Source organism: Lingula anatina, chromosome 3 (assembly GCF_051362555.1).
Source record: "Lingula anatina isolate TDL-2025a chromosome 3, LinAna3.0, whole genome shotgun sequence".
Lineage (NCBI taxonomy): Eukaryota > Metazoa > Brachiopoda > Lingulata > Lingulida > Lingulidae > Lingula > Lingula anatina.
In genome coordinates this window covers 25,058,270-25,082,166 of record NC_141769.1, presented here as the reverse complement: position 1 = coordinate 25,082,166, position 23,897 = coordinate 25,058,270, and the positions used below count along the sequence as shown (strand labels likewise).

The 23,897-nt window shown below is 35.9% G+C and overlaps 3 protein-coding genes and 1 long non-coding RNA gene across 17 annotated transcripts in view; 2 read left to right on the top strand and 2 right to left on the bottom strand.

The window, feature by feature from the left end:
* Nucleotides 1-61: 61 nt before the first annotated feature.
* Nucleotides 62-21,727, bottom strand: LOC106171505 (rab9 effector protein with kelch motifs). 5 transcript variants are annotated; one of them, XM_087009961.1, is made up of 4 exons: nt 21,559-21,727; nt 2,291-3,719; nt 1,765-1,992; nt 62-1,148 (listed from the first exon to the last, which is right to left on the bottom strand). In XM_087009961.1, exons 2-4 carry the CDS (start codon nt 3,114-3,116, stop codon nt 955-957), a joined length of 1,248 nt encoding a protein of 415 aa, XP_086866087.1. In that variant the 5' UTR covers nt 3,117-3,719; nt 21,559-21,727; the 3' UTR covers nt 62-954. The 5 variants fall into 5 exon arrangements, with proteins under 5 accessions (XP_086866087.1, XP_086866083.1, XP_086866086.1 ...); XM_087009957.1 differs by having other exon boundaries at nt 62-1,151; nt 21,559-21,725; XM_087009960.1 differs by lacking the exon at nt 21,559-21,727 and adding an exon at nt 13,524-13,675 and having other exon boundaries at nt 62-1,151.
* On the top strand, nt 17,229-18,723 carry LOC147763119 (uncharacterized). Its single transcript, XR_015333652.1, has 2 exons — nt 17,229-17,685; nt 18,013-18,723. It is a non-coding gene; the product is annotated as an uncharacterized LOC147763119 (long non-coding RNA).
* LOC106172663 (uncharacterized) lies at nt 18,598-21,130 on the bottom strand. Of its 2 annotated transcripts, none has more exons than XM_087009962.1 (3): nt 19,980-21,125; nt 19,449-19,683; nt 18,598-19,137 (listed from the first exon to the last, which is right to left on the bottom strand). In XM_087009962.1, the coding sequence occupies exons 2-3, from the start codon at nt 19,482-19,484 to the stop codon at nt 18,856-18,858; spliced, it is 318 nt and encodes a 105-aa protein (XP_086866088.1). In that variant the 5' UTR covers nt 19,485-19,683; nt 19,980-21,125; the 3' UTR covers nt 18,598-18,855. The 2 variants fall into 2 exon arrangements, 1 of the variants encoding a protein (XP_086866088.1); XR_015333651.1 differs by having other exon boundaries at nt 18,654-19,137; nt 19,980-21,130.
* An 83-nt stretch (nt 21,728-21,810) lies between the features above and the next one.
* Nucleotides 21,811-23,897, top strand: part of LOC106174611 (guanine nucleotide exchange factor VAV3) — a 29,804-nt gene continuing 27,717 nt past the window's right edge. For 3 of the 9 annotated variants that reach the window (XM_087009955.1, XM_087009956.1, XM_087009954.1), the window contains exons 1-2: nt 21,814-22,206; nt 22,900-23,016. In XM_087009955.1, the coding sequence (XP_086866081.1) occupies nt 21,994-22,206; nt 22,900-23,016 (330 nt within the window). In that variant the 5' untranslated portion in view covers nt 21,814-21,993. Of the gene's footprint in view, nt 22,207-22,899; nt 23,017-23,897 lie in introns of all 9 variants that reach the window. The other 6 variants (XM_013556250.3, XM_013556249.3, XM_013556246.3 and 3 more) reach the window with 3 other exon arrangements.

The following is a 23,897-nucleotide window of genomic DNA, read 5'->3' as shown; positions in this document are numbered from 1 at the left end:
ATACTTTATGTTAAATGCTTTTTTATCAGATAGACTAAAGCAAAATTTGACAAGAATTTCATTCATGTTTTATTTGTCTCCCGATTTATGCCACAAGCAATATTATTAATTTCTCCAATTCAAAGATGTTAAATGCAACAATACACATTGCTTAAAAATACTATTCAGCAGCTAGTACTCATTTAAACCACTTTTCTTTCACCCTCTTATTCAGCACATTTAGAAACCAGATGTCTTTAACACTTAAATTCTATCATATAGATATACCAGCAAATAATGAGCATAAACTACCCAGTGCAATCTTATTTCCTTGGGCAGATATTTTAGCAAAATTATTCTTGCCCTTCCAAAAGTTCTAATAAAACAAACAAAATAAACACTGCAAATTAATGTCATTCTACAAACATTTGCTATAAAACTACTTGAACAAAATGAAGCCCTTTCAAAATTCTTATTTTGCGTTGCTGTTTAAAAGAGCTGTATCACTCTTATATGGTGTGGATGAAGAAAGTAATCTGTGTAACCAGCAATGATAAATGAAAAATCAAAATGTAAAATGAGCACGAGTATGATTGGCATTTATGCACATGAATGTCTAAATAATGTAACTGACTTGTAATTAAAAAAATTAATTACAACATTTGAGCTTGATACCACACAACCCCATTCTAACATTAGCAGAGTATGCTGCTCTTTATACAATACTATGAGAGAGAGAGACTGAGTTCATGGATAACCCAGTCCTTTCTGGATACATAGTATTCCAAAGGTTTTCTTGGAGAAGAGGACCCAGAGTCTTGGTAAAGAACAATGAGTCAAATATTTCTACAATCAGTTGCTTTCTCTAACTGAAATGTCTCCTGCTCTGCAGCTGTATTCTGCCATACTAAACAGCGAAGACCATCACTCATCGCAGACAAATAAAAATCTCACTTAGGATCACATACTATCTTGTCATGAAACCAGATACACCAAACTGTCATCAAATATTTCACCCTCTGTGTCCATTCCTCCAAATAAAAACAACATGTCCAATGTTTTCCCTGCCACAGCTGCCACTTGGTCTTGTCCTGGTTCCCCACTGGCAACCACTGAGCTGCCATCTACAGTTGTGCTGCTGCTCTCAGTGTCCTTGTCTTGCTGACCTGCTGCTGAAAGTAGTCAAACATTACTGAATAATAGTAATAATTTAATAAACGTTAATCATAAGAGAAACCAAAACAGAGGGAGAGAGAGAAACGATCAATTAAAAGTTAACGTGTTTTGAAGGGGCAAAGTGTATGATTAATTTTTTTTTTCTTAAAGCTATCTAGAATCCAACATGTTGGATTCTAGCTTAAGCTACATGAAGCACTTCTACTTGAACATAACCAAGGGCAAGTGATATTTTCTGACCATTTTTTACACAGATAAATGCCAATTTGAGTGTCTCCAAGAAAAATCTCATTTATCGCCTTCCTGCTGACAAGCCGTGACGCAAACCTGTAAGTATTTGAGGAGTTAAGGTATAGATAAAGTATGGGGCGCCGAGCTTTACGCAAAATAGAGCAGATAATTGGTGAGGCAAAGCACAGCGCTCCCTATTGTATTTTGACAGGAGAGAGCTTTAAGGACTTTTTGATTTTCCCAGATTGTTATATAGTTATGATGTTAGGAAAGGAGCATCAAAGGTTGGCTAGTTGGAGAAAAGAAGTTTGCCCCAGGAAATTCCATTAAATATGAGTTTTTGCAGGAAAATCTTGTGCTGGGGACCTTTTACCATACCTAGCTTTGGAGAGCTTGTGGCTCCATCTGTCTTCCCAGTGAGATTAAGTCCTTGCAATTGCTGTTCCAGTACTGCTTTGACCTGCTGTCCACCACTGGCAACACCATCCCCACCACCAGATGGCACCTCTGCAGGGGGAGGGTCCAGTTGTATGGCGCACATACCAAAATCTAAGCGGTTGGTGGGTGGGGGTCCGTCTAGTTCTATTTTGGTCCATTTCATGGAAACTAGGAAAGATTTATATATATATAATAATATATAATTTATATATATATATATATATTTATTACTCTTTCACTATCACTATACAGTACTCGGTGTTAGAAGTGCTTACAATTAAGTACTCGGTTTAAAAAAAAAAGAATTTTCAGAATATAAATAACATATATACATGTACTAATTATACTGTACTTAATAAAACCTGCAACCACTTTTACCGTATACAGAGATATACTCTATATTCACAACTTAAATCATTTTTGCCTTGACCTGATTTTCATCTTCAAGCAGTAATTCTAGTATTACCTGTATCTAGCTTATACATATCCTCCAGTGCACCTTCCTTGTTCATCCCCCCAAATACACAGATGTCACTGCCTACAGCCACCCCTCCATGAGCAGCCCTGGCGGATGGATAAACTTTTTTATTTTTCACCAACATCCACGTTTTCTTGTCTAAATCTAAAACATGCAGGTCATCGTAGAATGTCTGATTTGCCATGCCCCCATGAAGGTATACTTTGTTGCCAACTGCTGCCATAATATGACCATGACGAGGTTTTGGAGGATCTCCTTTAATGTTTAATGTTGACCAGGTGTTAGTGAGTGCATCGTAGCAATGGACTTGGCGGTCAGTGACTGGGTCAGCACCGCTCTGTCCTCCACTGTACACAATGAAACTGTCGCCAACACAGACATTGACGTGATGTGTTCTTGGGGAAGGAGGTGTTCCTTTAGGAGTTAAAGTGCTCCATGTCTTCGAACCGACATCAAAGACCTGAATGTCATTTAAATTACCTGTCTGGGTGGCTCCTCCAAAGATGTAAATTTTCCCTGGCTGACTCTGTGGCACAAAGGCGGAATGCTCGTAGCGTGCAATCAGTGCTGGGCTTTCACAAGTGTCCCACTGAAATGTTTCCAAGTCTAGGATATAAACTTCATTGAAAGGGCCACTGGGATTGGCTCCTCCAATACAAAAGACTTTTCTACTGTTGCCATCTTGCCCTGGCACGAAGGTACAGGTGTGGCCAACTCTCATAGTGGGGCTCTCTCCAGTGGATGAAAAAACATACCACAGTGCTGGATTTGGGATGGTGTTTTTCTCTAGAATTGGATGGACTTGAAGATCCATATTTGCTTTTAATGTGTGTATGACTTCTGGTTTAATGAAAATGATGATGATGAATGAAAGACAATTATTTAGTAAAGAACAAAAAAAGTGGTGTGTTCAAATGTCAATCTTATCCTATAACTCAGATTACAAAGATGTTATGTATGGATATCAACTTCCCGTCCACACATAAAAACACAATAACAATGCTGCACTGAAGATGCTTGAAACAAAATAAAGGCACAACTCCTTGTTTCACCAACGCAAGTACAACACCACAAAGAACTAATTATTGTGTCTGAATTCAGGAAGGCAGAAGTCTATCCACTGAGCAAGTCCTCATAATATTGTGCAAACTTTTGACATAATAGCTCTGTCGTCGACTTTTAACACCTCTTTTCCTTTCATTCGTACTGTGACAGCCTCGTTCCCAAATTTTCCATATGCAAAAGTTTTGGCGGAATCTCCAAACGTCAAGTAACTTTTTGCTTCTCCTTTTTTCTTTTGATTTTGGCGGAATATGGCTGCCGCTGTGTCCTCGTAGCGAAGGTGGATGGACTGAAGTACATCTGGGTCTATTCGGGGTAGGTGACTCATTTAGGAGCATTGCCTCCACTGGGATACCTGCAACAAGGAAAAAAGCCATGAATTGCATATTTTCAATTACTGTACAGACCTCTCTGTAATAAATCACAAGATTTGTATAAAAAAAGGACAAATCCCGTGAGGTTCCTTAATTAAAATACTAACTTAGTCAAACTAACCAAGTACAAAAAAGGGTCCATGCATAAAAAATATCTCCCCTCAGTCTGTACCTACCAGTAGATAGTATGAAGCAAAGGCCTTTTCCTTGATTCTCTGCTTATATACTAAGAGACTGCACCTGACTAGGACACAGGTGAGACAGTTAATGAACTTATTAATTATCAAACCTACAAAGTGTCCTATTGTCTGAGTGAGTAATTAACCTCATCACTATCATTCCTCTGTTCTTCAGATGCCAAGTCTGTTAGCCTCACCTAACAATTATACTGATATGATAAGACTTATCAATTTAAGAGCGGGCAAAATTTGTGAGATTATCTTTAATTAACATACATATCACTGAAGACAAAGAAAGGGTTAAAAGTTAACACAGACTCCACATTCAGGAACAGAAACTAATCTGGTATCACTCTTTACATTTTGACCTGTATATAAAATTATGGGCAATTAAAAAGTTAAAAGCCTTTTATGAAAAAGTTTAGCTTTTAGTATCTTTGAAGCTCAGGGTGTTCAAAATTGAGCTGGCAAAGCTACTCTGCTGCTGATCAATAGATGCTAAATTGCAAATTAGTTGAAATTCACCTGCTTTACCACATGCATTGAACTCTGCCTGAAGCATACATACTGTATACAGTTAACTCACACTTGCTCTGCCAACTTTAAATCCAATGCCCTGAATCAAATCTACAGCAGAACATTTGAAATTCCACCCACTGTATGTCACCATTACACTACCAAAAATTCACCCCGAGTATCAACAAATGAAGGTGACATTCCTCTGACAGACATATATACATGCTCACCCTTGGTGTTACAGGGTTGGACAAAAGCCAGACACATACTCCAGAAGGGGAGTTTCCAGTTGATTCTGAACCTCAAGGAGGCAAAACCACTATCATACAAATGTCCAGTGACCTCCTGCCTTAATAAGCATAAAAAGTATACCTTTAAGTGCAATAATAAATGAGACTCACAAGTAAAATTATAAATGCTTATTAATCCATACTAATTTCCTTAAAAAAGGGATAAGAATCCATGCCTCAGCTTCCCAACATACCAAAGAAGCTGACAAGAGTACTTGTGTTTCTATATAGCCACCTGTTCTCCTGTGTTTACATTCCTGGCCATATAAGAATGGGGATATGAATAGTTGTAAACCTGTGCCTTCAATCTCAGCCCACTAAGGGTTGGCTTATTATTTACATTTATAACCAAACACTGGACAAATAACTGTGGCCATTTAGAAGCATTAAACTTTATGTAGATAAAATTCCTCCAATTCATAATCTCCTTTCATTTATTTGCTTAATATCTAACATCTGATATTATCAAATTGGCCCCTGGGGAGCAAATGATTTTTTGATGTATTTTCAAGATAGTAGAATTTGACATCACTCATACTTGATAATACAATTTTTGCTGCAATCAAATATTATCATTAAGATTTCAGATAGATACTATTTCAGCTGGGGAGGATTGGGGTGGGTGTGGGGGTTAGGTTTCTGGATTTTTGTCAAATAACAGATATTCTATACGGGATTTACCAGAAAAAATTGAATTTTCTTTGGGAAAACAGCAATTTTCTCCTACTCACACTCAACCCATCCATGTATTTGGATCTGATGTTTTATTAAATTTTTAATTTCATGAACAAGTTCTAAGTGACTGGCAAGTCATTCAAAAAGACATGTCTTCCCTTATATTTTAAAAGGAACTACTATCGTCAGGTACTTTTACGATAGTTTTTTTTTAAGATCTGCATTGGATAAGACCAGTAGCTTTGCAGAATATACAGAAAAAGGATGCACTCAGCACAAGTTGATCTGCGGACAAACAAATCTGCGGATCAAAAAAGGCCGGCCCACTTAAAACCAATGCCACTAATCCCCTTATGGACTCTCTGCCTCCCACACATGCCGTCTTTGCAAGGTACAGCAATTAAATCTCGGATCAAAGTGGAGCTTAATTAATACATGGATCTGTTAGTGCCTGAATCAATTTGTTCTGAAAGCACCCACACAAAATAAATGACTTTGGGAAATTTTCAAACGTGTACAGTGTACCTAAAGGTATTTTTCCTAGAAAGAGAAAACACTGCATGACCCTCTGGTCTTTTCATCTATTTATAAAGTAGAAGTAAATTGATTACTGCTCGTGGTTTGGGGAATAAGAACACACAGACAAGACAAAATCATTAACATGCAATGACTTGCACAAGGTGTTCGCTTCACATTCAAATCCCCACCAAATGCTTAACTTGGCATAAGAAACTGAAAAAATTTCTTTACCATATTTTGACAGTTATTCAGCGATCAACTGTGAAAAAATATACAAGACTACAACAAAAAATTTGCTTTAGTGACCACCTCCCAGCAGGGGCAGGGTTGACATAACATGTCAAATAGTGAATATAAAATATATATGACAGGCCCAGCCTAACCAGCTGTGCCAAGTTATGGCTAAGGCGGTACAAACTGCCAAAATTCCTTACTTAATGCATTCCAAGTGAACAATACAACTTTCAACTTTTAGTTCTACAAAATACCTTGGGTGGTGAAGTGCGAACCTTGTGACTGGGACAGTTTTATATGCTGTAGACATCACCCTGTCTGATGATACTGAAACCCCTTTGTTTTTCTTAGAAATTAATGGTTGTCTGGTGACACAAGTGAGGTCACTTTCGAGTTAAAAATGGCCTTCTCTGAACACGTCTTAAAAGAAAACAGAACGGAACTTATAATGAGAGAGCCACAATATGTCATTCCTTTTTGCCTAAATAATTACAATATTTTCAACTGTTTAAATTTTTCATTCAGACATATCTGTAAGAAAAAAAAATAAGATACTAAATCAAGGAGTATACGTGGTTAGTTCTTTAAACTTGTATATATTGCATATTGACAATATCATATAAACTGACAGAAGTCAAAATGAAATAACAATTCTTGAAACAAGGCCAAGGCATACCAGTGATTAGATTACTAAAATCCTGCTTTAAATTATTGATAAGATTCAGAGAAAGACTCTTCACAGAAAATAGGAACAAAATTTCTCCTCTGCACTTTTACTTTCATTCCTCAGCTAACACCAAATTAAAAGAGAGATGATGCCAAACTTCAGCAGCATGTATGTTTTATAGCAGTCCTGACTTGCACTCTAAATCAACTACCCTTTGAGTACTCGTCAAAAAAGATACCTATTTTCAAGTTGACAAAGCCATGCTTCCCTTGTTGTTTTTTTATTAATCCTACTGTATCTCACTGTAAGCAAAAATGTTTAAAAAATATAAATCAATCAATCAAACATTACAATTAGAAACGCCATTTTACTTTTCATCAATCCAGTCAATAGCTTTCTCTTTCATCTCCTTTTTCAAATAGATTTCTTCATATCTTCTCTCATCTCAAAACCTTATATTCCTTCTGCCACTTGCAGCTCTACTATTTAAATGGACCCCTTCTAAATGACTCTATTATGATACTGCAGAAATCAACCCTGACATTTCCATTTTCTTTTTAAGTTTATCTTGACCCCTTTGCCCTACAAGGTCAGCAGTTATGGTACTTCAAGCATTTGGTTTGCATTATAAGGATAATTGCTTTTGTGGTGAATGTAATGCATTTGAACTGTTTCTTAGTCCTTTTTTCAATAGTGGCATAAATATAATACTGTCTCTTTTAGCTCTATGGAATAGAATTACAGACACACAGTTTTTCCATCAATATGCTCTACAACAAGATTTTTATTAATCAATCTTATTATCATTATTTTCTATTTGTGTGTGTGTGTGTGTGTGTGTGTGAGAGAGAGAGAGAGAGAGAGAGAGAGAGAGAGTGTGTGTGTGTGTGTGTGTGTGTGTGATTGCTAATTGGATAGATTGTTTCTTTTATCCAAAATGCAAATGTGCTGTCAAAAGATGAATCAGGTACAGAAAATGTTTGTCTTTTGCCAATCTAAAAAGCTACATTAATAAAATTATTAGTACCATTCCAAATCCCTTTTAAAAAGCCAGCCAAAAATGTCCTCCAAATAACAATTCCACCTAATATCCAACTTGTTCTAGTCCTCTTGCCAAGAAACAGGGGAAGTTTGTTCTCATCTTGCACTAACCTTTATTTGTTCTTGAGTTAAAAAGTCTGCTGCCAATACAAGTACAACCGATGCACTTGGGATTAACAAACCAGAGCCCAATTATCCAGTGTTTTCTGAGGGATGAAGCAACTGAGCCCATTCACTGCCCTTGATAAAAAAATACAAGCCTGGCACAAATCATTCAAGCTGAAACAGTGACATCAACTCAATGCAATATGAGAAGTGACAGATGAGGAGTACATCACATGGGCAATGTTATTTATTACACTGGTGTGCTTAGCTTACATGGCGGGATATATATGCACACCCCCTGTGCAGGACTGACTTTTTTAGAGGACGTAAATCTAAGTTGCTATCAACTTGCTCGTCTGTAAAAAAAAATCTCTCAGTATTAAATTAAAGCATTCTATTCAATTATCTTTCACAGGGCATTTCCCTATAAATTATGATATTTCAAAGTTGGCCTAAACTTGGATCAATAAAAGGTACTTTCTTATCATTTTCTGAGTTAGTTTCTAACCTATAGTGTATGTCTTTGAGAGAGAGAGAGAGAGAGAGAGAGAGAGAGAGAGAGAGAGAGAGAGAGAGAGAGAGACTTTTCTTTTCAGCTGATGGTCCCCAGAACTCTCTTTCAAGCTGTAATATTATGATATAGTGAAAGAACTCCTTAAGAAATCCTGATTTCATGTCGCCAGAACAAAAAATAACAGGCTCCATTGTTGCTGCTTCATATCAAATATTTCAAATGAGAACTTAGGCGTCTTTATTCTTGCTATCAAATTTCACCCCATCTTCTATCATTTGCACTCCTTTTTTTACCTTCAGTCAACTGGAAATGCAGAAACAAACCAGCCAAGTGAAAACAACTGAATAAACCAGCCATGTCTACAAGCTAGACAGACATCTGTATTACCCTGAGTCTCAAACCACAAAGGCTGACAACCAATGAACCTAATAGAAAGAAAAAGACATTATAAGGCCACATTCAGATTCAAACATCCTTCTAGCCAGATCGATCCAACTCTGCAGGAAATTCTCCCTAAATTGCATTCAGCTTAAATGTCTGACACACCTCCTTGAATAATTTTTTTAAATAATAGGGGGTAATTAAATTTCATGTGTGTTTGGCTCAATTACCCCTAGCAGCTTTGGGAAGCATGTCAGACATTCAAGACGATTACAGTGATGGCACTTAGGCAGAATCTCACACAGAGTTGGATCCATCCATCTATGGTGAATTTATCTAAACGCTCCCTAATACACTATCAGTCTATTGGTTTTAGGGTGTTCCTTTACTTATACACCCAATATATTTTGTGGTTCCTGAACAGGATTCCCAAGTCTGGGGATGGTCTGTGCAGGGGTTAGGTAAAGAAATGAGACAAAAGATCAATGCAAATATCATATTCTCCACTGAAAGATGACAAGGGCATGTGAAGTTGAAGCAACTTTCTAACCAGTGTGCATAAATCCATGTCAATAAACAGGTTTGATGCATGCCTCTCAGCCTTAGAAGATAATGAGGTACATTAAATATATATTAATACTGCTTTTGCCATAAGTTTGTGTACACATGCGTGAGATTTGCATAACACACATCTGTACATATACCCTGCATTTATGATGCAGCATGCCATAAGCAGTCACTGAATTAAAAAAAAAAGTAATATCCCAATCCTCAAAACAATGCACTAATATTACTATTAATATCCAATATTATTGTTTGCAACAATCAGACACAAGATTGAAGAACCAACTGTAGGGTATTTGTTTTCAACTATTAGAAACTATGTTTTTGGAAATAATTTACCAAGTAACTGCCATAGTTATGAATCATCTGTTACTTCCAGTGGGTATCTAGGAGTAGTGCAAAGATTAGAGATAATGGTCATGTAATAATATGCAACATTATTACTAACTGTCCTTCTCCACAAGCTACAGTATCTTTTTTTATAGATCTCCATTTTCAAAATGACTTCTTCTTTTTTTCTGATTAAAAATATAGATTGAAAACTGATTGATTGATTGATTGATTGTGTGTGTGTGTGTGTGTGTGTGTGTGTGTGAGAAAGAGAGAGAGAGAGAGAGAGATCCATCTGTGCTTTATGTCCAACCATATCCAATCTGTGATATACATGCATTCCCATTCTTTTGAGATCTAGCATAAAGTCATATTGCACTCAAATCAGGTCACACATGATATCATCTTCAATGATCTTAATTTCTATGAATTAATTATACAGATACAGGTGAGATGACAAGAGAGTAAAAAAAATCTCACTGAGAGAATTAATGCCCTATGATTCATAGGAGACATCAGTGTTTTATTCTTAATTGCAAACTGCAAATCATTTTAAGTGAGTCACAATGTGTAATGATTACATCACAGAACTGAATTTCTATGACAACTCGTAGTGTTACCGACCAGCTTTTGCAAACAAATATAATGCTAAATCAAAAAATCTAAAAACATTTTGATCATGCAATCTATTAGAATGCTAGATCTTTATTTCTGATCTCTTAGCAAAGCTTCTGTAGCATACTAGTGCAAGCATTTACTTGTCATAGGCACAAGCACTGAAAGACTTTGCTGATAATCTGCCTTTCCAAATAATAATTGCGATTGATTTGCAATCCAGGAGACAACAAATTCATGACACTGTGGTCCACAACACACAATTAATTTACACCCTGATTTTCTCCACCCTTTTAAAAGTCACGATGCACTACCATATCTTGTCCCTGTCACTGATTCAATTTAAAATACTTAATGAGACATTAAATACAATTAACTATACTTTGATATGGCAATGATGAGAGAACAACTGTTGACCTGTTATATAAATAGTGTACATACATACCAGCTGAGTGCTAAGTGCCAGTAGCTTACTGGTCAGGGGGTGAACACACAAGCTGCTGTATTGATTAATTAATACTCTCTACAGCTGTTTCTAAACACGTCAGGGGCTGTTTTCCTATACTGCAATTGTGTACAATGAAAATATTCAACAATAGGATATAGAAGTAGGTTTTTGGGGGAGTAATGAGAAAGCAATAATACAGGCTACAATATATAAGACTAGGAAGCCAGACAAGGACTGGATGATTCACAAGCAAATTGATGATGACTGTGGGAGAATTTTGAAAAGTCACCAAGTGTGTGTGTGTGTGTGTGTGTGTGTGTGTGTGTGTGTGTGTGTGTGTGTGCGTGCATGTATGTGTGTCAGAGAGAGAGTGTGTGTGTATTAGTGGGAACATGCACATGATCATAAATATGTGATAATATTATATGTTTAAATTTGAAAATGGCAAATTATGAAATATGACGGTACAAAATAGAGCACTCGTATGAGAGCAACCATGCGTATACACAGTATACATGTATGTATGTGCAATCTATCAGACATGGGGAGACTGCATGTCCGACTGATCATGACCACTTGAAATGCCAAAGGACCTGCAAGATATATTATATGATATCATAGGTCCTCTTACTGGCAAGGTTTGTGTGAAAACACAATACATAATACTAAATCACATGTAAACAAAGACTACTAGGAAATTATAAAATATTTTGTTCTGACCAGCACAGAAATGGGGGAACCTGCAGATTTCTTGTAGTGTAGGTCATATGGACCTTCAGCATCTCCACTGTTTTTTCCATGTCTTCAATATTCTGTATGTGGGTGAACAAGAGAGAGAGAGAGAGAGAGAGAGAGAGAGAGAGAGAGAGAGAGAGAGAGAGAGAACAACATACTAATACCTTTCTATCTATATACACCAGACAGATGTCTGTAAATACCGTGAAGTACATGCATAAATGTCACAACCCCAGCCTATACACATGTACTCAGTCATCAGACCCATCAGTAAGTACTAGTACTGTCACATGAAACATATATACCCTTTCAATGAAGCCCTCATACCATGCACTATTATCAGTTTCTAACTAAGCTTCCTCTATGTGATTATGATAAATCGTGTCATTGTCCTTCTCCCTGCGATAAAAACACAGTGTACCTGCCATGCATGCCGACATCAAATCCAGTTCAACATCATCAATAGCAACCTTACCTAGAATAATGATGTTAATCTATCTCCCACTGGCAGTCGCAGTGTTAGGTACTAAATCCTCCGCAGTTAGTGGTTCCCATCTTTGTAATACTGATCTAGACTACTCTTATATCAGCCTAATGTTACTTGCAGGAGTACTGTTGCCACATATGTACACGATGATGTTCACTTTAACATTTAGCTATAGCTACACCCGCATCCAATGTGAAAATCATTCAGTACAGGGTGGTTGAAAATTTCACAGCTGATGTTTATATATGTGGTACAGTATACAGTGCAGTAGCATATAGTGTGTGTCAGTTGGTACAGGGCGTGTAAAAACATTTTGATCACCCTGCTTCATACAGGAGTTCAGTGTCAATTTTCGAGTCCAGATGAACACCAGTCAACAGAACCTTGAGGTTCTCGTTCCAGCAGACCGGTTATCTGGTCAGTGGACAAAGAGAGAAGTTAGTAAACAATACTGTCCACCTTAGCCTCTGAACCTCAGGATAGCCCAATGTTAGCTTCTTATACAATATGGACAGATAGATTGGAAGTTAAATTGTAATCAGATACACCACTGCTGCAGTGATTAGGTACTTTATATTACAGAAAAAAATGTACAGTATAATACAATAGACTTAACAGAGGATAAAATATGATTAAACAATGTAAGAAATGGTTTATGGTAATTGTGCACCAACAAATGCACAAACGCATCACTACAACTTAGGACACATGCAGTCAACATATTTTTCTGGGTATTTTGCCTGTGTCTTTAATATCTAACTTGCTCCCTTAGCAGACTTGCAGACAAGCTCGTATGATTAATGCAAAGTATCAGTATGCTACCAGTTTTGGTAGACAGACTAACATATGCATAATGTACAGTACAGAAGAGGGTGTGCTGTTTAAAATATTAGCACTGGCCCTAGGGTAAATACCAGTTAAACTGAAGCCAAGCCAGTAAATTTTTTGTTAATTTTTACAGTCCCTACCAACTGTTTCTGCTTCGGCCAAGTTATATTCTAAAACCTTTTTTGGCTTAAAAGGCCAGTGGGGTTACACATTTTTGGCACAGGCTAGGAGTGTATAGAATTTTTGAATTCACGGTATTTAGCTGTACTCCTACACCCACATATATCCAGTCAATGTGCCAACAGGTAGAAGGTGTGCCAAAGTTTAGAAACCAGCCATTGTGATGCACACAACATGACACAAAACTATCCCCACATTGTGGCTTATGTCATTGTTGTGCACACCTACAACCACAAAATATAACCTTTCAAAATAAAATTTAAGTCAATGATATTCAAATTCAATTACATTTTATAATAGAACAAGCATCCAAACCTGTGGTATTGGCTCAATATTGATTAGCACATCTTAAATGACAATAGCTTAATTATATCTATTAGGTTGTTTCTTCCTCTAACATTCATCGTATTGTACATTCTTGTCCGACACACCCACTTAATCTAGAATGCTATGCAGAAAATTTTGAAATATACTTACTAGTAGCACAGCAGGCAAACTGTTTATGCTGTATTCAATTTGGACTTCTTCTTCAAGACTGCCTACTAAATCCCTAAGTAGTACTGAGTGACTCTCAGCACTTCACTTCTTCAATGCAATAATATTTGCACAATACATTTTCATACTACTGGTAGGCACCAGGTACGGGGTGTGCAAAATACACATGTTTTGCATGCAGAGTTGTCAAATCTATGCAATGACACCAGAGGTCCTCTTAAATAAATATTGTCAATTGCTTTTGTTTTCAAATCAGATGTTATTCTAGGGATTATTATTAATGAACTATGCACTTAAACTTTAATTTTCATTATAACCAAAAAAAAAAAAAAATCACTGTCTTCCCTTAGATCAATATAAAATGTTTGATTCTTAAGCAATTTGGTACTTAAAAAAGAAATACCTCTCCTAGAGAGAGTCCATACACTGCCATTATGATTATAACATCATGACGGAAAATGAATTGAACCCATACAAATGTCTATTGATTCCATGCAAGCCAGCCTATATGCTCAAGGTGAATGACTAAGCTTACTGTAGTTGTCTGGGATTCACCCATGAATGAATACAGACATAATATTGTGCTCCTTAAAAGTGCCTTTTTAATCAATTGTTTTTCCATTCTTTTTTTTTTTTTTTTTTTTTTTTTTTTTTTTTTTTTTTTTTTTTTGCAAAGCTGCCATCTGGATAATGTACAAAAATGTAATCCATCAAGTGTCTGTTTTTTATAAATAACTAACTAGATAATGTTTATGATGCAACTATTACAAAAATGCAAACTTAATTAAGAGCAAGTGTGTCACTTTTCTGAATCAGTTGTTTTGAATATAATTTAACTGACTTATTTTACACGTTACCTTATATATAATAATATAAACCAGTGTTAATATAAGAAATAACCACTGACTCCAGGTCAATAACTGTTCAATAAACCACTAAGATCCTCATTTTACAAGACTGAAGGGCTACTAATATTAAGCCTTCAGGAACATGCCACGGTCATGCCCTTGATATACTAACAAAAGAATGCTAGTAAATGCAAGCAATGCAAGTAAAATGCTAGTACAGTCAACATACTAGCACCAAAGAACTGGCCAAATTATATCAATTTCCTTCAATACGAAACATGTCAAAACCAATGCATCTCATAGTAGTTGGCATATGTCATCAAAAATTCATATAGAACAACAATCAAATGATGTTTTTTTAAAAGATGATTAATTGATGCATATCCCTCTGACAGTGTTTTTTAAAGTGCTCAATTCTATCTAATATGACTTCCTTATGAGTAATTCTCAACATATAAGGATCAATTATCTATCAATATCATTTTATAACAACAAAATATACATACGAAAATGCACTGTCAAAACTATAAAATTATCATAAAACATCACACAGTGACACTGTATAATACCTTATTTTCCAAATAAATAAACTTTCACAGCAATATCATTAATAATGGACCCCCTTCTGCTGAACTCCAGTAGGAAGAAATTCACCTCAAAGCTGGAAGGCAGCAGTTGATTATGGGTACTTAGCATCTGGTTCAAAAGGTCCCTGATATATTTCTCCCTGGCAATATGCGGAGTCTTTCAATCAGCAACCTTTAACTCCCAGTGACTGACCTTAAAATTACACTCAGGCAAATGGTTTATACATAATTCACACTAAGTGCTGGTAATGGACCAAATGGACATATGGAAGCAAGCAGGCAAGTTCAAGTATGATGTGAAACATAACTGGTTGTAAAGCACTGCATAAATCAGAGCAAATCTAATCACTGGTGTACACTTGAGCTACTGCTTTTCAACTGCACAAGGACTAAACATCCATTAAAATATGAAGGTGTAGCGTGCAGACCTTTGCAAATGATTCTTGATTTAACCCATATCTAGCTGACAGAAAACAAATTACTTGTGTTTTTTTTTATTTCATGCCACCACATACCCCTGTATCTGCCTTGTTATAAATCATAACCTTAATGAAGCTTCATAAGCAACAATTTGGGGAGTGGGGGGGTGGGGGTCTAATAAAATATCCAGTCTCACTTGCTTTCAGTTCTATGAAACTTTTATTTGACCTTGTAATACGTACGCAAAGCATATGTAACAGACAGCTTTATTTACCTTTTTCCTCTCTCTCATCACACATCAAATAAATATATATAAATTCATTAATTAATAAGTGGACACTATAGCTCAATGAATAAATTTCTTATTTCATATGAATTATTGTGTTAGGTGAGACACAATCATGGATGTGTACTTGTAACACCTAACACACTCAAACTTTTTTGCTTCTAGTAATAAAAATTGACAGAAATGTGAATCATCTATGAGATGGAGGAAAGCACTAGATTATAATGCACTGGCAATCAATCAAAATGTTCTTCAGCTAATGTATAAAGTGACTAGCAAATTCCATACCCAAGTACAGTTACAAGTGCAGTATACTGAGAATATGCTGACAAATGATACATTTCAATACCAGAAACTGGTTTTGTAGTCTTCACATTGCATATTCACATAGATTACCATTTTAGTAAGAAAGGCAAAAATATTTCTTCCAATAGATCATGTGAGTGACTGTTTTCAGTCATAAAGCAGGATTAGAATCAGAAATATATATAAATCAAATTCCGGAACTTACACTTAGCAACTAACCAATGTTGCAATCTCGTACTGACACATTTCACTAGGTAATGACCTAGATGGACTGACCACCTGATGATTTGGTTAGTTGTTAAATGTAAGTCACAGTCTGATGCAAATATATCATGCTCACTAGGATGTTGAAATATATTTTCAAGAGACTGCTAATGCTATTCTATTTAAGTTATTGTCAGATGGTAAATATAAGTGCACAATGACTATGTCTGGTAAATATTTTTTATTAATCTTCTTATAAGAAGAACAGGAAATTCATATTAATAAGCATTAAAATAATAATAATAATAATAAAACAAAAAAGGCAAATGCCACTATTATTGCTATTTATAATGGCAAGAATAATTTTAAGTGCCATTTCACGAGAGAATCAACCAAATAGCGGCAAGGTGGGGGTCAACAGATTCAACCCAAATTTTCTGTGTTTGATAACTGTTACAAAAGATGTTGAAAACACACTTCAAAAAAATTCTGAAAATTCTGGAAAAAATAGATATTGCCATCTGAAATTTGGGGGTCCTGACTACACAAAATATCGTAACAAAAGTAGTGGAAGTTTGCTTGAGAATTCCATGAAGGATTTAACATTTCAGCTTTAACTATTCCCTTTTTCTAAGGGTCCATGCCAAGACCTTTCGGGTGATGTGTGACTAAAATGTCAATCACGTTGCTATAGTAACGAATTTGGCCCGTGAAAAGAGGGTACAAAATCAAGGTCAAAAATCAGCACTCGCCGATTGGCAAATTTAGCCTAACACGGCGTCGAATATGAATAAAATAAGGCGATTTTTGAACAGTTAAGGTCTTGAGCTTTGTAATTACGCAATAAAAAATACTGCACCTCGTCAGGATACGTTGGGGTGGACGTCTAGAATGAGGGGTATGAGTGGTGAGTTATACAGTGATTCCGGTCCACAGTACCGTTCAAATGCGTCTCATTTTTATAAATAGTACTTTTTATTTATATTAATATGAAAGAAAGTATTCTTAAAGTTTTATTAACGTTATTGTAACGATTAGAGGATAAAGAAAATATTTCGAAACTGTCGTTTACGTCCATAGCTCTGCGTGCGTCTTCACAATCAACATGGCGGAAAGATGTGGACGTCGAGTGTGAGAAGTCAATATTTTTGATGCAGAAAAGATAGCATGCGGACTTAAACATGTCTACAAATATCATACGAGTTGTATCTTGCTTGGGGAGTGAACCAGACATGTTGAGAATCATTTACAAAGTCTGAATGTGCTTTGTGTCCAGGGTCAAACCAGGACACAATGATAGGGAGCCCATTCTTCAGACGCGAGTGTGAGCTACTGAGCTTAACGGTATATTTCGACTAGGGACGGAATAGACTCAATCCAGAGAGTGCCAACACCCACTTCACACAAAGAAAGGAAAATCCTTTGCTAACCAAGCGACTGGTGTCTAGATTTCCAAGGTTTGTTCGCCCCAGTCACTAGGCATGGGGTACGAGGTAAATAAGATTCTGTGCCCTGCCTTTGCCTTAGCATCATCCTTTATATGGCTTATTAGTTTTATTGAAAAAAAACTTCATTTGGCTTTTTATATGATTATATACGTTTCTCTTTGAAAAATATTGTTGTTAAGTATTACAATCAATGTTTGTTTCAATATCATTGATGATTGTTGTAATAATTAGCTTGAAAGGTGGCTTTTATCATTGCTACAGTAGATAGGACCTTGCTTATAGAAAGCCTTTCATCTGGGTAAATTTCATAGTTTCCAGAAAATTATAAGCAAGGATATACTTGTAAAACTATATTTTCATTTTGTTTTTCAGATCAACTGAGTGGAGAAAGCCAGTTAGAACGGGGCTGCAGTTATATTTCTGCTAGATAAATCTGTCTGCCAGCTGAAAACAAACATGGACAGCTTTGGAGAAATATTAGTTTAGATGTTGTTGGGTGCTACCACTGTGCTCCTACATTTTGTCCATAGTGATACCAGCTTTATCTGAACAGACAGGCTTCTTTATTCAGCACAAGCAGGCAAGGACAAATGTGAAAAAAAAATTGCTCCCCTTGAAGTCTCATAAGAAATGATGAATAAAAAACAAAGAAGAAACTGTTCAACAAGGATGCATGACTGAGTGTTCAGCAACTCATTGGTTATTTTTCGTGTTTTTAAAATCTGTTTATCTGGGGAGTTGGATTGATCTATGTGGGATAATATTTTCATTGGGAACAAGCCATATGGCTGATGCAGAATGTAATGTAAGCATGTAATATCAGCATCCCCTTAAAAAATATATGTAATGCTCCACAGTGTATGATTATCCATATTATATTTTTATCTATGGAGCAAGGTCGTACTTTTTATGTAACTTTTCATTTTTAAAAATTATTATTGAAGCACTCATTTCAGGTGGATGATATCTGTTTTTATTCATTTCCATTTCTCATTCAAAGAAAATCAGATTGCTTAAAGATAATAATATATATTTTATTGTAATTTTGAAAATTAAGAAAAATAAAGCACCAATAAAAATGCACTGTAGAGCCTTTCATTAGACCAAAAACGTCTTGCACAAATACATATACAGCGGCAGACTTATGCGTTTAGTTTTCTTGAATCTGCACTTTCATAACAGGCTATCAGTGCTTTGATGGTACTGGTTTCCTCATCAGCTTTCTGAATATATCTCCAGACAGCTTCCTGACCAGGTGACAAACAGTTCAGAACCAAGTTGATGCCTTCTCGTTCTTGGGGCAGCAGTGTCATAGCTAGATTTAAGTTGACCTATGGCTGGTTCAAACCCACCACGAACAAGAAAATTATTCAAATTCCCCAGGTCCTGGTTCTTTACAGGTGTAGAGACCCAAGAAGCTTCAAGGTCTGTACTCCCACTACTTTGTGAGCTGCCATTGCTGCTGCTGCCTGACACTGGCATGTCTAACCTTGCATGCTGAAAAAAGAGGATCTTCAGTTATTGTAACCTTAATAATCGGAGAGGTGAAAAAAGAATTAGTGTACCTCAACAAAAGAAGCTTTTCACATCAAATCTTCAATAAACCATCTAATGGTCACTAGACTCAAAGTCCTGATTTACAAATAAACTCTGTACTTTAACAATGTAAAAACAAACTGAGTGATTTATAAAATCTCTACTTCAATATGAGAACAGTGGAGGAACTGCTATATATTTATATCAGTAGTGTGCACCTTAATAATTACAGTATTGCTAAAACTGTGCATGGAAATAATATTATAACTTACTTCAGTTTCTTCTTGGGCTGAAGAAAGTTTAGACATAGAAGCCACAGTTGTATCTTTAGTTGCTGTATACTTCTCATGGTGACAAGGGGGCCGTAGCAATAGTCCGAATGTTCAATAGTCACTATAGAACCTTCGGGCCAATGAACCCTTGATTCCTTCGGACCAATGAACCTTCAGACTATCGAGACGCCCCCTTGACGAGCAGTCTCTTTCTCTTTACACCTTTTACAAAGAGCTGAAAAAAAGAATGGTATCACCTTTCAACTTAGTATCAGCCAAATATACTACTTAAATTTCTACAATATTAATAAAAATTGTTTCATAATATATGTGCACAAACAATCATTGAATACATGCAAGTGAGTTACTCTAATATAAATGTTCCATTTCTCAATAATTTTGTATAAAAAATATGCTACAAGATCTCCTATCATTGTATAGTGTAGATATAAACTGGGTGAGTTTTAAAATTTGTTATGCTTTTTCCATTGTTGGTAAACTACAATTAGCTGATATAGCCAATATACTTACATGACCCTACTGGGACCAACACACCAAAATTTAGTTTCAGCTCCTTGGAAATCTCGACGCCAATTGCTTGGTAAGAAGAGGGTTTCCCTTTCCCTTTGAGAAGTGGGTGCTGCCACTTTGTGGACGTAGTCCAGTTCGTCCCTAAACGAAACCTGTGTGCTGGACATAAGTTGAGTAGTTCACTCTCGGGGTCAAAGTCGAAATGGCCGAGCCTTTTGAAGGCTTTGAAGAATAAGCTCCTTTTTATCTGTAGCTTGTTTCTGGACATGAAGCACTTTCAGGTTTTTAAGTGGTTTTTAACGTCTCTGGTACACTCCCTAAGCAAAACACAGCTCGTGTGGTATTTGTAAGGAATACTGAGTCCGCACGGTATATTTTCTGCACCAGGAATATTCGCTATATCACATCTAAGTCCGCCTCCTTCCGCCATGTTGTGTACATTTTGGGGTCAATGACGCAGAGTCGTAAACGATAGTTTCGAAATATTTTCTTTATCCTCTAATCTTTACAATAACCTTAATAAAACTTTAAGAATATTTTCTATTATATTAATATAAACAAAAAGTACGATTTATAAAAATGAAACGCATTTGAACGGCACTGTGAACCGGAATCACTGTATAACTCACCGCTCATACCCCTCATTCTAGACGTCCACCCCAACGTATCCTGACGAGGTGCAGTATTTTTTATTGCGTAATTACAAAGCTCAAGACCTTAACTGTTCAAAAATTGCCTTATTTCATTCATAATCGACGCCGTGTTAGGCTAAATTTGCCAATCGGCGAGTGCTGATTTTTGACCTTGATTTTGTACCCTCTTTTCACGGGCCAAATTCGTTACTATAGCAACGTGATTGACATTTTAGTCACACATCACCCGAAAGGTCTTGGCATGGACCCTTAGAAAAAGGGAATAGTTAAAGCTGAAATGTTAAAACCTTCATGGAATTCTCAAGCAAACTTCCACTACTTTTGTTACGATATTTTGTGTAGCCAGGCCCCCCAAATTTCAGATGGCAATATCTATTTTTTCCAGAATTTTCAGAATTTTTTTGAAGTGTGTTTTCAACATCTTTTGTAACAGTTGTCAAACACAGAAAATTTGGGTTTAATCTGTTGACCCCCACCTTGCCACATTTTGGCTAATTTGGTTGATTCTCTCGTGAAATGGCACTTAATAACTTGAAAAGAAAAGTGGTGACAAGAGACACCTAAGAGAAAACCCAAATGGCATGAACTTGAGTCATATTTGTTATTCTCTTATACATATTTCTTTATTATGATTAATTACTATTATTTTTTAAGAAACTCAAAATTTGTCTAGGTTAATTCTTTTCACATTTCATATCATGTAATGTGATGTAAAAATTAACATAATTAATTTCAGAACACCAGGCAACTTAAGTGAAGCAAATGCATAAGCAAATCGTCAGCTTTCTTGTGAAATGAAATTAATAAATTTGTTAAGACATGTGAGCAGCATTGATGTGTTATGTCATAAGCGTGTCTTACTGTCGCTGTTTCTGGATTTTCTCTGTCGATTTCATATGGTCTCAGTGTTCTTCTAAGATACTTACATATTGGGGAACAGCATTTTTAGTGCCTCAGCAATATTTCACTTGTTGGATTAACTTTCCCTATGCGGTTAATTTGACTTGACCAGGTGAAATGGTTCTACCTTTGAAGGCCGTATCTAGGTATCACTGACAAGTTCAAAACCTTGCAGAGCTAATATAAAATTTGAAGCCGCAGATTTTTGTAACAGGAGTTAATTTGTAAGCTTTGATATTAGTTTCGAATATGTGTATTTCCCAAACGAGTTACACTTTTGAAATAATAAATTATGAGGGTTGGTTGAATAAGATCTATATCTTCCAAAGTGTGCGAAAGGTCTAAGAAACAGTGATTTTAGTACCATTGCTTCAAGGAGCCAGGGATCCGTCTGAGGCTGTCACGTGATTTTCAGGCATCAGGGAAGTTCAGTCTTCGGGAAGTTGATCGTCAGTGACAAAATGGCGACGAGAGACTTATGGAGGCTGTGTGCAGACTGGCTGATACGATGCGAGATTTTACCCCGGGATCATCGCGTGATGTTCCCAAATGCCGAAATATTCGACTTAGCACAGACTCTTCGAGATGGGGTTTTACTGTGTCATCTTCTGAACACTCTGAGTCCCGGAGCTGTAGACATGAAAGATTTTAGTCAGCGTCCACAGATGTCCCAGGTAAGTATTTAAAAAGTCCCATTTCCTGGTTGAATCTCGGACATTTTTTCGATACCTGTAGACTCTTTTTAAAATCTAATCACCCTACTTTGTTGTCACATTACTACATGTAAATGATGTGTGAAAATAGAAAAGAGATCATCCTTAAAATGTTTCAGATGCATACTCTTAAGTTTGCACGTCGCAAATTCTTAAGGTTCACCAAAGATAACCACACATACTCTAATGATATTGTTACTCTTATGTGAAAATGGCTCTCCTTATGTAGGGCTTAAGTTGACTGACCAAACCTTGTTTATATGTAGCAGCAAAGTAGAACTGAAAAAGTTGAATGTTATGTTGTACTAAATTATAAGTAAAAGAGGAGTACAGTAGTGGTTAACTACTGTCCGTGCAAGGGTAAGTTTAAGCACTTGCTAGGGAAAATGCACCTATAGTTTTTTTTTTTTTTTTAAGTAAAAGTTATTTGCTTCCATGTCATTTTACTGTTAATCACTTATTCCACAATTTAACTTAACATTCCTAATATCACCTGTCATCATCGTCCCATCAACCAACCCCCCCCCCCCCATCCCCACTACACAGTAATAAGATTTAATGTCTGTTTTTTACACATATGTTTAAGCACAACAGTGCTCAAAATGACTTGTTTTTTCACTATTGATATTATGAGAAATTTTGTTTTTGTTCCAGTTTTTATGCTTAAAGAATATTAGGACTTTCCTGCAGACATGCAAGAACAAATTTGGACTGAGAGAGTCGGATCTTTTTGACTCCTATGATTTGTTTGATGTCAAAGATTTTGCAAAGGTAAGATTATAATTTCAGAAAAAATTAGATATAAAGTCCATTTGACCCTGTTGTGATTGCTACACGTTTTGCTCATTGTTGCTAAACATATTGTATTTTTGTTATCTTCCTGAAGTACACATACAACAATCTGCAAAATTGTGGTGTCCATAAGATAGAAAAGATGAAAATTGTTTTACTTTACTGAACGGGAATAACTAAAAAGAAGAATTCAATTTAGTTTTTGAAATCACAATAATCTCTTTAAAATTTGACCTCTTTTGTGCAGTCTTTGTAAATACTGATTAGCTTATTATGATGCTACATTATTCGTGGTTTGTTAAGTTCACAATTTTGCTTAAAACTGCATCAGAATTTTAAAGTGTACTGCAGTGCTATATGGAATATTTATGAAAGTTAAGACGTTTACATGACTTAAATGTTCATGATAATAGCTACATAATGAATGAATGAATTATTATGGTTTAGGTGATGTGTGAAAAAAAGGAAGAAAAGGGGGAGAATAAATCACTGGAAAAAGAATTACCCATGTAACTAGAAAATTAAACCTTTTCTTTCATTATTCAGAATCTTCTTCCAAAGTACCGTTTATTGAATGGGTCATAAATCTGTAAAATTGCAGATCTGGTGGTTTGAATGTAGAACTTTCTTAATTGTAAGGGCTGTGGGAAACCTTGTTTCTTCTGTAGAGCTGCTTTAAGAACTCATTTATTTATTTGTTGTCGTTTTCAATGGAAACAATTTTATAGTTTTTATCAATATTATCATGTAGCTGAGATTATAACTTGAATACGATACAATTATTTGTCTTATATTAACAAAAAGAAAAAAGCCTCACTGTTCTTGGTAATGCTAACTTTAAGGCTAGGGAAAAGATGGGA